The 13,117-nt window shown below is 51.2% G+C and overlaps 1 protein-coding gene across 10 annotated transcripts in view; it reads left to right on the top strand.

Annotated features, from left to right (window-relative positions):
• LOC120307151 (IgGFc-binding protein-like) overlaps nt 1-13,117 on the top strand; it is an 82,117-nt gene that overhangs the window by 58,412 nt on the left and 10,588 nt on the right. For all 10 annotated transcript variants that reach the window (XM_039341496.1, XM_039341497.1, XM_039341501.1 and 7 more), the window contains 13 exons: nt 326-576; nt 1,337-1,517; nt 2,455-2,563; nt 3,549-3,637; nt 4,057-4,233; nt 5,597-5,799; nt 6,901-7,045; nt 8,958-9,208; nt 9,741-9,911; nt 10,523-10,650; nt 10,869-11,137; nt 12,295-12,506; nt 12,713-12,857. In XM_039341496.1, coding sequence (XP_039197430.1) covers nt 326-576; nt 1,337-1,517; nt 2,455-2,563; nt 3,549-3,637; nt 4,057-4,233; nt 5,597-5,799; nt 6,901-7,045; nt 8,958-9,208; nt 9,741-9,911; nt 10,523-10,650; nt 10,869-11,137; nt 12,295-12,506; nt 12,713-12,857 — 2,331 coding nt within the window. The remainder of the gene's footprint in view (nt 1-325; nt 577-1,336; nt 1,518-2,454; nt 2,564-3,548; nt 3,638-4,056; nt 4,234-5,596; nt 5,800-6,900; nt 7,046-8,957; nt 9,209-9,740; nt 9,912-10,522; nt 10,651-10,868; nt 11,138-12,294; nt 12,507-12,712; nt 12,858-13,117) is intronic.

A 13,117-nucleotide genomic window follows, 5' to 3' on the forward strand; every position in this document is an offset into this window, starting at 1 on the left:
ACAATGCTTCAGGGATAGCCATAGTTACATCCACTCCAAGAGGAAAAGACTGGGCAGGATGTAACATGTGTCTACTCCCACAGCTGTCCTTTGAAATTGGACTTGTCAAATATCCTGAAAGTCATTTGAGTCTTTCAGAAAGATAATAATAATATTTTTAAGGAATAAACCAGGAAAGTCCAGTTGCCTTTTGGGGGGAAAAAACACTTTGGGGACAATTATGTCCTGGATGACTGGGAATCTCCAGAGATATTTGGCTTGTGGGAACTTGGCTGACCAGGCTGCTTTGGGACCAATTAATACTTTGTTTTGTCCCCCCCCCCAGTCCCATCTATCTGCACTGCCTCAGGAGACCCCCATTACACCACCTTTGACGGCCGTGTCCACCACTTCATGGGCAACTGTACCTACACCTTGGCCAAAGTCTGCACCAACTCCACCCGTGATCTGGAGGCCTTTGACGTGTCCACCACCAACGAGCACCGGGGCTCCAATCTGGCTGTGTCTTACGTCAACTCAGTCCATGTGGCAGTGTACGGGAACCAGGTGTCCTTGCTGAAGAACAGGAAAGTCAACGTAAGGAGGCCCACCTTCTGAGGGCAGCAGAAAGTCTGAGCGCATCTGTGGGATCCAACGCAGGACCCCAGAACCAATCATTCAGGCTGACTGTAGTAATTATTTACTCAGCGGAGCTCTGGAGAAATTCCTTCCAGAAAATAATGAGAAAGACTCATAGTGGTAAAAGGATGCATTCGTATTTCTATACTTGTATGTATTTTGTAAGGCGCCTAAGTAAAGCAAGGTGGTCTTTAACCTTCCTCCCACAGAGAGGCACAGTATACCTGGCGGTCAGGTTGGGCAAAGAAAGTTCTTTGGCCTAACTCAGGGATAGGCAACCTTGGCTCTTTTATGACTCATGGACTCCAATTCCCAGAATTCCTGAGCCAGCCAGGCTGAGGGGAAAGGGGGAGGTTTCCAAGCTGAGCCAGGCTGGCTCAGGAATTCTGGGAGTTGAAGTCCATGAGTCTTAAAAGAGCCAAGGTTGCCCAGCCCTGGCCTAACTAATCCTTAGAACATAATGCTGACAAAATAATCTCCATCAAGTTCTCCAGAGCCCGTGCTTGCTTGGAGCTGGCCTGAGCACGGGGGGCACAGGGGGTAGGGAAGACCCAGCCATGTCCTGGGAAGGCCCCCCGGCTCTTAGGGAAAGAAGCCAGGTCCATGCAGCTTCCTTCAGCGCTCGTTCCCACGTGGAGGAAAGCAGCAGGAATGTTTCCTTGACTTGCCTTGTTGAGGGTGGCAGGACACGATAAACTTCTTGGAAATCTTCCCCCAGGTCAACGGCACTCGGAGAAACCTGCCGGTATATATCGGAGGCAACAAGATTGTGGTGCGGTTGAGTGGCAGCTACGTGATCTTGAAAACAAACTTTGGCCTGAGCGTCCGCTTTGATGGGAACCAGTTTGCGGAAGTGGCCGTGCCACCCAAATACCAGGGACTGCTCTGCGGGCTGTGTGGTGAGACGTGGGACCTTCCCCTGGGCAGGAGTGGGCAACTCTTGAAGGAGGATGGGAGATGGAATCAGCAGGAGCAAAAACCCCAAAGGTGCTTATTCAAGAGGCAACCGAACTTCCTTTGTTTTTCTTTGAGGGCATTTCACTTCTCACCCAAGAAGCTTCTTCAGCTCTGACTGGATGGTGGGGAAGGGAAGGAGTATAAATTCTTCAAGGAGTATAAATCCTCCCGTTCCCTCACCATTCAGTCAGAGCTGAAGAAGCTTCTTGGATGAGAAGCGAAGCATCTTCAGGGAAAAACCAGAAAGTCCAGCTGCCTCTTGAAAATGCATCTTTGGAACAATAATGACCTGGAAGGCTGAGAACCTCCTCTATGGAGGAGCAGGAGCAAAGATTGGTGGTCAGGATAATAGAATAATAGAGTTGGAGGTCTTCTAGTCCAACCCTCTGCTCAGGCAGGAGACCCTATGCCAGGGGTAGGCAACCCTGGCTCTTTTATGACTCGTGGACTTCAACTCCCAGAATTCCTGAGCCAGCCATGCTGAGGGAAAAGGGAGAGGCTTCCAAGCTGAGCCAGGGTGGCTCAGGAATTCTGGGAGTTGAAGTCCACGAGTCATAAAAGAGCCAAGGTTGCCTACCCCTGCCCTATGCCATTTCAGACAAATGGCTGTCCAATCTCTTCTTAAAAACCTCCATTTGTGGAGCACCCACAACTTCTGGGAGTAACTCATCCCAAGGGTTAATTATTCCCACTGTCAGGACATTTCTCCTGAGTTCTAGGTTGCTTCTCTCCTTGATGAGTTTCGGTTTCTGGTCCTGCAGCTCTTTGCTGACGGGGTGAAGGTGGGGTCATCCCTTTCAAACAGAATGTTAAATGTTGATGAGATAAAGAAATGTGGGCCTAGAGATAATTTTCTTTCCTCTTTCCCACCCCTTAAAGGTAATTTCAATGGGAATCCAGAAGATGACAATCTAAAGCCGGATGGACTACCTGCAGGAGACTCAACTCAGCTCGGAAACAGTTGGCTTGTCTCAGACAACAGTAGCATGTAGGTTCCCTTGGCGGACACTTAGCTGAGGGACAGGCTCCAGAAATCAAGAAAGACACGTTGTGGTTCTTCCAAGTAGATTTCTTTATCACTCCTCACCCATAGACAGAATCTTGCCAAACTAAAGCAGGCTACCACCCAGATAAAGCAAAGACTCTGGGAACTATTAGGGAGGAGCCGTCTTCACCCTCTTTCTCCCACACAAACTCTCTGAACGGAGCTGTCTTTGCTCCTCTGGAATGCAGCCCCTCCCTGCCTCCCTCCGGGGAATCCAGACTATATTCCATCACACTGAGGCACATTTTGTGGAGGGAATGGCACAAAGAGCTCCGGTGAGCTACAAGTGCCTTCCTTGTAGATGGTGCTCCTCATATTCAAAGGGTTCCGAGGGGTCCTTGGTGTTCTCTGAGCTTGGTTGCACTGATGATGATGGTGGTGATGATGATGATGATGCATTGAGCTTGCACTGAGGATGTTACCTAGTTTGAAATATCTGCAAGAAAACCACTAAGGTCACCCTATCATCTTCCTCCTGCTGCTGCTCCTCCTCCTCCTGCTCCTCCTGATCTTCCTCTCCACAAACCCTACTCCTTTCTAGCACTGATGACGCCTAGTTGGGTCATGAAACGTTGGCAAGAAAGCCACCCAGCTCAGAGAGCACCGAGGATCCCCCATTTCAACTCTGAGCTACGAGTATTCTCCTTTATTGTTTGTTCGTTTATTCCCTGCCTTTATTATTTTACAAACAACACCTCCCCCACACTTTCTTCCTAACCTCACCCCTAACCTTAAGCCCAATAGATTTCCAGCTGAGGGACCTTCACTCGGCTGGCCCCTCCAGATGTTGAATGGCGCTCCCCATCCTATCACCTTTCATGGGGGGCGGCATACTCAGTCTCCCTCCCTCCTAGTAAGGATGGTTGGAAGCCAGAGGAGACCCTAATGGGACTGTCCTGAGCCATATTCCCCCTCTGGCCTTTGGCAGATGTTCCGGCCCATCAGAGTTATGTGACCCAAAGCTGGAGGAGGAAATTCGGAGGAATTCTGCTTGCCGCCTGATCGCAGATCCAACAGGTAAAGCTCTTTGTCTGCGGTGGGGCAGAACGGCTCCAAAGCGGATCTACTTCTCTCTGGTTGTGAGCTCACACTGCACTCGAAAGTGCAAGCTGGGCGTGTAAGGCACGGGGGGCGGAGATGTGTTTTATTTCCCATGCAACATACTAAGCATATACCCTTTGCCTCTATGGGTAATGATCGGGGCAGAAGCTTTGCAATTTGGGATACCCCCAGTTTGATCGGAGTCCAGGCTGAGACAAATGCACACGTGAGGGGCTTTGACTGGGAAGACCCCCCCATGTCTGCTTGCCAAGCATCAAGCTTTCTCCAGAGGGACCCCTTGGGACCTGCGTTTGTCCGTTCAGCAGAAGGGATCCCCCACACACACACCTCCGAGGGCCTCTAGCCATGCTGAGACTCCTTCCTCTTTTGCACAGGCCCCTTCGGGCAGTGCCATGCTGTGGTGGACCCCACCCATTTCCTGGAGAATTGCGTTTATGACGTGTGCCTCACTCAAGGACAGCAGACCTCCGTGTGCCACGGGCTGCAAGCCTACGCTGCCTCCTGCTCCAATGCTGGGGTGTGTGTGGAATGGCGGAACTCCACCCTCTGTCGTAAGTGCTGCGCTTGGGGCTGGGGGGGTGGGGACCCTCAGCAGGGGGGCGTCCGAGGAGGTCTGGGACCAGCACAGGAGAACCAGAGGACCAGATCTGGACACCCAGGGGGCTGCGAGTGAGGCAGCTAAAAGAATAAGCCTCCTTCCTTCCTCCCTTCTCATTCCCTTCTCTCCTTCCTTCCTTCCTTCTTTCCTCCCTTCTTCTCATTCCCTTCTCTCCTTCCCTTCCTTCCTTCCTCCCTCCCTTCTTCCATGTCCCTTCCTTCCTTTGCTCCCTCCCTCCTTTCATGTCCTCTCCTTGCTTCTTTCCTTCCTTCCTTCCTTCCTTCCTTCCTTCCTTCCTTCCTTCCTTCCTCTTTCCCTTCATTCATATCCTCTCTTTCTTTCTTTCCTTCCTTCCTCCCTCCCTCTCTCCCTCATACCCTGTGGGTGGCTAATTTATTTATATATATGTTGTATTATAAATAATGTAGGATTTTGAATGATGAACAAAAGATAAGCCTGGAAAACAAGCAGGAGTTTTGAGTGCAGAAAAGCGCCCCATCACCACCCCCAGTTGTAGGGCTCAATCCCGCCGCCCCCCCCCCCAGACACAAACTTGATCTTGTCCTGGAATCAGGAGGCTTCTGAAGTGGCAGCCACCTTGCCTGGGCTGAGTCTGGGTCTCCATCCGGACCCTCGCAGCCTCCCTCCAGGGACTGGGCAGGACTTCTGGCACATGACCCTTGCCCTTGCCCCCAGGTGTCAGCCATGTGTTGAGCCCATTTTCAACTGGGGGACAATCTCCCCCAATGGCTTCATGTGAGCTGCGGAAGAGAAGCACCGAGTCTTGGGGCACCCCGTAATGTCGAATGGCCCAGCCTCTCCCCTCTTATCCCCTCTGGCTGGATGAAGCTGCTCTTGGCTGTCCATTTCCCTCTGGGTGCCTCCAGGGTGCTTCTCTGCTCCTCCTGGCTGTCCTTCCTCCTCTTTGTCTTTTCCTGATCATCTTCTCCTTTTCCCCACTGTCTCCATTCTTCTTCTTCCTTTTTCATTCTTCTTCTTCTTCCTTTTTCCTTCTTCTTCTTCTTCTTCTTCTTCTTCTTCTTCTTCTTCTTCTTCTTCTTCTTCTTCTTCTTCTTCTTCTTCTTCTCCTTCTCCTTCTCCTTCTCCTTCTCCTTCTTCTTCTTCTTCTTTTTCTTCTCCCTTTTCCTCCTCCTTTCTCCTCTCTGCAGCCTGGGCAACAGGCAACTGGGCCCCCTCTCTAGACCCTCCTCAACCACTTGGCCACCTTGATTGGAGTTGAGGTGGACTTGTGTGAAAGGTTGTGTTGGTGTGAGAGAGACCTCTCCTGTGACTGACGATGTCTCTTTCCCTTCTAGCCATCTCCTGCTCTGTCAACAGCCACTACAGCAGCTGTGGGACTTCCTGCCCTTCCAGCTGTATTAAACCAGGAGGGCTCGCCCTGTGCAGCCCCCTCCCTGTGGAAGGGTGCTTCTGCAACGAAGGGTTTGTCCTGAGTGGAGACATGTGTGTCCCGGAGAGCGACTGCGGCTGTGTGGATGACCAGGACAACTACTACCAGGTGGGTGTTTCTCCTCCGCAGTGGGAGGCTGGGAGGACACGATCTGGCCTGGCTTCCTCAGCACCTGCTTCTGTGCTGCAGACCTTCTCAACAAAGGGACCGTGCTCTGTTTGTATATATACTGTACTCTACACCAGGTGAAGTATTAGTACCGCTTGATACAACCTTAGTAAGGCTACAGCTGGAATAAGGCATCCAGCTTTGGTCACCACATTACAAAAAAAAATGCTGAGACTTTGGAAAAAGTGCAAAGAAGAGCAACTAAGGTGATTAAAGGCCTGGAGACAAAAACATACGAAGAACAGTTGCAGGACTTGGATACAGCCAGTCTAGAGAAAAGAAGGACTGGGGGGACGTGATAGCGGTATTCCAGTATTTGTAGGGCTTCCACAAAGAAGAGGGAGTCAAGCTATTCTCCAAAGTGCCAGAAGGCAGGACAAGAAGCAACAGATGGAAACTAATCAAGGAGAGAAGCAACCTAGAACTAAGGAGAAACTTCCTGACAGTGAGAACCATTAACCAGTGGAACAACCTGCCTCCAGAAGTTGTGAATGCTCCAATACTGGAGGTTGTTAAGAAGAGACTGGACATCCTCCTGGCTGAGGAATTCTGGGAGTTGAAGTCCACCAGTCATAAAAGGGCCAAATTGGAAGACCCCTGTTATACAGTAGCAAGAACACTCTGCGCACAAAAATGGAAGAATGCTTTGATTCCCACCACGGACGAAGGGCTGCAAAAGCTGATGGAGTCAGCAGAGAGGGATAAATTGACTGCTTTGATTAAAGAAAAGAACACAACGTTGTTTCTACCTGGAAACCGCTTCTGGGCTTTGTGCTTGAGGGGAAGCTAAAGCACAGAGCTGCCTTTTCAGAACCAATCTTCAAAAATGCGATATGCAACACAGGAGCCAGGGCACAGGCGATCCAAGATGGAATCCAGTGGAGGAGGAAAGCCAGCAGAGATCGGAGGGCGGAGGAGGGGCTGGGCTGCAGCCATCAGCATCCCCTAGAAGGGATGAAGGAAAGGCCACTTTTTTGCAGGAGAAACCACAGGGCCTCGGTGACTTTCTAACCCAAGGTTTTCTCCTCTTCTTCTCGGCAGCTGGGGGAGACCTGGTTCGTCGATGAGTCCTGCAAAGAACGATGCACCTGCAGGCCCAACAATGAAATCAACTGCACCTTGTGGCAATGTGGTGTGCAGGAGAATTGTGCTGTTCAGGATGGAGTGCTGGGTTGCTACACCAAAGGTAAGTTCAGGGGTGGTCAGCATGATGGGATGAAGGATGGAGAATTGACAGAACGGCTGGCAAAATCAACTTGCCTGGCATTTCAAGGGCAACGAGGAGGTCTTCTAATACAACAAAGCAATTCTTTTGTTGCTGCTGTTAGTTGCAAAGTCGTGTCCGACCCATTGTGACCCCATGGACAGCTTTCCTCCAGGCCTTCCTGTCCTCTACCATCTTCTGGAGTCCATTGAAGCTCACACCTACTGCTTCAGGGACTCCATCCAGCCATCTCATTCTCTGTCGTCCCCTTCTTCTACTGCCCTCCATCTTTCCCAGCATCAGGCTCTTCTCCAGGGAGTCCTTCCTTCTCATTAGGTGGCCAAAGTATTTGAATTTCGACTTCAGGATCTGGCCTTCTAAAGAGCAGTCAGGGTTGATCTCCTCCAGGACTGACCGGTTGGATCGCCTTGCAGTCCAAGGGACTCGCAGGAGTCTTCTCCAACACCAGAGTTCAAAGGTCTCCATTCTTTGGGCGCTCAGCCTTTCTTATGGTCCAACTTTCACAGCCATACATTGCAACTGGGAAAACCATGGCCTTGACTACACGCACTTTTGTTGGCAGGGTGATGTCTCTGCTTTTTAGTATGCTGTCTAGATTTGCCATGGCTTTCCTCCCCAGGAGCAAGCATCTTTTGATTTCTTGGCTGCAGACCCCATCTGCGGTGATCTTGGAGCCCAGGAAGATAAAATCTATCACTAAAGAAATTCCTTAGAAAGGCAAAGGAAGGAGTGGTTTGGTCCTGACCACATCAGACAGACTTGGTATATTGAGAGGGGAAAACAAAAGAGATGAATTGAATAACAGAATAACAAAGACAATTGAATTGGAAGGGACTTTGGAGGTCTTCTAGTCCAACCCCTTGCTCAAGCAGGGGGCCCTATACCATTCTGTCCATCTCTTCTTAAAACCCTCCAGTGATGGAGCACCCACAAATTCTGGAGGGAAGCTGTTCCACTGATTGATTGTCCTCACTGTTAGGAAACTTCTTAGTTCTAGGTTACTTTTTTCCTTGATTGGCTTCCAATCATTACTTCTTATACTGCCTTCCAGTGCTATAGAGACTAGGTGGAACACCACCACCACCACCCCCCCCCCGCTTTTTGAATAGAATAGAATAGAAAATAGAATAGAATAGAATAGAATAGAATAGAATAGAATAGAATAGAATAGAATAGAATAGAATAGAATAGAATAGAATAGAGCTGGAAGGGACCTTGGAGGTCTTCTAGTCCAGCTCCCTGCTCAAGCAGGAGAACCTATACCATCTCAGACAGTCTAGTCCTTTCTTTAAAATCTCCAGTGATGAAGCACCCACGATTTCTGGGGGTAAGCTGTTCCACTGGTTGATTGTCCTCACTGTCAGGAAATTTCTCCTTAGTTCTAGGTTGCTTCTCTTCTTGATTAGTTTCCAACCATTGTTTCTCGTCCTGCCCTCTGGTGCTCTGGTGAACAACCTGGTCCCCTCTTCCTTGTGGGAACCCCTCTAATACTGGAATACTGCTATCATGTCTCCCCTATTTCTTCTTTTCTTTAGACTAGCCAAACCCAAGTCCTGCAGCCGTTCTTCGTATGTTTTATGCTCCAGTCTCCTAATTATCTTTGCTGCTCTTCTCTGCAGTCTTTCCAGAGTCTCAGCATCTTTTTCAATATCATGGTGACCACAACTGGATGCCGTATTCCAAGTGTGGTCTTACCAAGGCATTATAAAGTCATATTAACCCTTCACGCCATTTTGATCCTCTCCCTCTGTGTTCATGCAGCCCAGGATTGTGTTGATTTTTTTTGATAGCGGCACACAGGGCTGGCTCCTAATTGATTGCCAAAAAAACATGAAAATATGCCCCCTTATCAAAGCCTCCTTACATCTTGCAGGCCGAGCCTCGTGTCACGTGGTGGGTGATCCCCATTATTACACCTTTGACAAAGTGATGCACACCTTCCTGGGTACCTGCCTGTATACCCTGGTCGCTGCTTGTGATACCAAGAACCTCTGCACTGTCACCCCCTTCAACATCACTGGGAAAAATGAAGACAGGGGCTTGCCAGGAGCCACCTACCTCCGGGAGGTCCATGTGGATGTGTACGACCTACGGATCACACTCCAGAAAGACAAGAAGATTCTGGTACGAAGGGGACCGGGGTGGCTTCAGATTTTCTAAGCTTGTCATTGACCAGTTACTTTTGACTGAGGTTCAGTTTAGGGTTAAGGCTGAGGAATTCTGGGAGTTAGGATGTTGCAACAGTTGTAAGCTGTGGTGGGATTCAAATATCTGAACAACCGGTTCTCTGTGTGGATGCCGCTTCCGGAAGTCTGTTCTGGGCCTGGGCCTTCGAGGCCCAGAATGGACTTCCGGAAGTGGCATCCACGCACTTCCACTGGATCGTTCTGGGCCTTGTGAAAAAAGGCTAGGGCATCAGCCGGTTTGCCAAAGTCAACAAAAAATTAGCTACCGGCTGAGTCCCACCACTGATTGTAAGTGTGAAAATGGTCATACGTCACTTTTTTCAGTGCCGTTGTAAGTTTGGTCTCTAAACAAACTGTTGCAAGTCAAGGACTATCTGTAGATCCGTGGCTCTCCCAGTAGGGAAGCAGGTTTCCTGGCTACGTATGCCTGCTATTTCAATCCCGGTGCTGACTCAAACTGTCTTTCATAGCTCAACAAGATGAGGGCCTACACACCAGTGGAAAGCCGCTCCCAACGAAACTCGGTGACCGTGTCGAATGTCGGCAATTACATGGTGGTGGAAACTGACTTTGGGCTGACGGTGAAATATGATGGGAATCAGTACTTGGAGATCAGCTTGCCAAGCTCCTACTTCTCTCAGGTGAGTCTCAGGTGAAAGGGGAGCCAGGTGGAGGCTGAAACGTTGGGTTAGCACCAAACTTTGTCTCTTGAGAGCAAAGGCCTCTGCTGGTTCCCTCATCCACAGCTCTACGGCTCTGACCTCTGCTCATTAATGGTTGGAGGTTTTGCTAACACACCTGTGGGCCTCTGAGTTACACCCAAGATCATCTGAACCCAGCATCCTGGATCCAGGAACAGCTAGTCAAGAACTTCTAGGAATTTCCCAAATAAGATTCGAGTCAGTTGCCCAATCCTGGAGGGTCACTTTCCATCAGATCAGTGTTCCCCAAACTTGACAATTTTAAGGCATGAAGACTTCAACTCCCAGAATTCCACAGCCAGCAACGCTGGCTGTGGAATTCTGGGAGTTGAAGTCCACATGCCTTAAAATTGTCAAGTTTGGGAAACACTGCATCAGATGATTATCAGAGACCATCTGCTTCTGATAAAGGAATTCCATTGAGCTATCACAGCTAAGAGTTCCTTGGTCCTCTGTAGACGGGTTTAACCCTGGTCCACATCTAGTAGTATCTAGTAGGTGCTTTTTCCAAAAGGCAACTGGACACGTGTAAACCTCCCTCCTGTTTTCAGGTGCGTGGCCTCTGTGGGAACTACAACGGCCAAAAGGAAGATGAGCTGCTGATGCCCAATGGATCCCAGGCCAAGAACGTCACTCAGTTCGGGAACAGCTGGAAGGTGGACGATTATGAAGACTCCAGGTGTGTGTTCCCCTCCTTGCTATCACTCCTCCCTTCCTTCAGTTCTACCTCAGTGGCCACTGACTCCAAATCAGTTCACAATACAATGGTAACCCGGTTGTAAAACATTTGGGGCTGCCAGGTTGGGAGTGCCCCCCTTTCCCTTGAGCTCCAGAGGCGCCTGGACCCACTTCGTGTCTGGCTCTGTAGCCAATCCCCCATGCCTGCCTTCCTCACAGCTGCCTGCCAGACACACGCCCAGAGCTGGGTCCGCCCTGCACCCCTGGCGACCTGTCCTCAGTGGAAAAGCAGTGCCAGGTTCTGCACTCCGGTGTCTTCGTGCCCTGCCACCCCCTGGTACAGCCAGACCTCTTCGTCCAGACCTGCGTCTACGACATGTGCAAGTACGACGGGATGCGTGCCACTCTGTGCGCCGTGGTGCAAGCCTATGCGGACGCCTGCCAGGCCAAGGGGGTCCCCATCCAGTGGAGGAACACCACCTTCTGCCGTAAGCATCCCGGGAAGCAGATCGGGGTGGGGGGGAGGAAGCAGTGACGTGGAAGAGGAAACGTGGGCAGAGGATTGCCCTGTGTAACAGCCGGCAACAAGACCTCCGTCCTGGCGAGTGTCCTTCCCCAGCTGGTTGTCTCCTAGACCCAGCATCATCACCCCCTGCCCCCCCACACACACGTTGGCAGGGGAGGCATTCTGCTGACCCCTTGACCAGGGAATTTCACCTGGGGGGGGTCCAGGAGAAGGGCCTTCTCTGCTGTGGCTCCTGCTTTGGGAATATCTGGCCCTCTGAGGGGAGATGGGCTCCTACCCATCTGATTTTTTGCAAGGGTCTTTAGACCTAGTTCTACCAGAGGGCCTGGGGGGCCAGTGGGGAGGGGGCTTCATTCTGGAGGTAATGGATTAAGTAAAAGTTAACCCCACCTCTCCCCCCACCCCCACCTGGATGCATTTGGCTGCCTCCTTCTCCATCTCCACCGGTCAATGATTTTGTTCTGTTTATAGAGGTTGTCCTCAATTTACAACAGTTTATTTAGCGACTGTTCGACGTTACAATGGCACTGAAAAAAGTGACTTAGGACCCTTTTTTCACCCAACCATGAAATTCAGATCCTTGGCAACCGACTCACATTTATGACGGTTGCAGTGTCCCCAGGGGTCCCGTGATCCCCGCTTGCGACCTTCTGACCGGCAAAGTCAATGGGGGAGCCAGTTTCACTTAGTGGCCATGTTCCCAACTTAACAACCGCAGTGATTTGCTTAACAACCGTAGCAGGAAAAGTCGCAAAATGGAGGAAAATTCATTTAGCAACGGTCTCGTTTAGCAGACCGTTGAGGCTCAATCATCCCTGGAGGTTTTTAAGAGGAGACCGGACAGCCACTTGTCTGGAATGGTAGAGGGTCTCCTACTTCAACAGGGGGTTGGTCTAGAAGACCTCCAAGGTCCCTTCCAGCTCTCTTCTGATTATTAATTGTGGTCGTACGTCGAGGACTGCCTTATTGGGGTATGCTTATATTTGTTGATTTTAATGTTTTTTGTGTTGTAAGGTTTGAAATGAGATGGGCAGCAAATAAATTTCGTAAATAATAATCAGTAAGGGGCTGGAACCCTGTGGCTGAAGCTGCTCTCTTTCCCTCCCTCCTCCCTCCCAGCGCTGCCCTGCCCACCCAACAGCTTCTACGCCCCCTGCGCCCCCCCCTGCCCGCCCACCTGCAGCAACATCTACGCCGGGGAGCTGTGTGAGAAGCCCCCAGGGGGCTGCCTGGAAGGCTGTGTCTGCAACGAGGGCTTTGTGCTGAGCGATGACCAGTGTGTGCCCCTCAGCCAGTGCGGTTGCCAGGACAAGGACGGCCGGTACCACAAAGTGAGTGGGGGTCCCTCCCGCCTGCAGGGGGGCAGAGCCCCATCCATGGCAAAGTAGCCCCATGATCTCTGCCCCTGGTGGCCCGGCCTTGGGGTGGGCGAGCCACGATGGTGCACAGCAGCCCCCCGAGGCTGCGGAAGGAGACCCCCCTCGTGGCCTGTGGCTGTGGCCCTTCACTAACCCCCACGCTACGCTCATTTTGGCAGATCGGGGAGAGCTGGCTCACCCCCCACTGCAGCCAGAAGTGCCGCTGCCGCCGTGGAGGCACTATCCGGTGCCAGGACTTCGGCTGTGACCCCGGGGAGGTTTGCGACACCAGGAAAGACGGGAAGTTGCACTGCAAACCCACAGGTGAGGCTTAGCGCTAGGGATGCTAGCTGTGGGGAAGGGAAAGAGGGGCTTTGGGGAGAAGGACCCTCCCCCCCTTGAGGTAGCCCAGTCTGAAAAGGGCAGCTGTCCCGGAGTGTGTAACTCCTGCCCCTCCCCCAGCCTCTGGTGCTTCAACTGGGGGGAACTGAGGCAGGCCCATAAGGAAGAATATTAGTAGCTCAGGGTTGAAATGAGGGGTCCTTGGCGCTCTCTGAGCTGGGTGGTTTTGCAGTTACTAGCAC

Source organism: Crotalus tigris, unplaced genomic scaffold (assembly GCF_016545835.1).
Source record: "Crotalus tigris isolate CLP2741 ecotype Arizona unplaced genomic scaffold, ASM1654583v1 scf7180000017765.3138416, whole genome shotgun sequence".
NCBI classification, from domain to species: domain Eukaryota; kingdom Metazoa; phylum Chordata; class Lepidosauria; order Squamata; family Viperidae; genus Crotalus; species Crotalus tigris.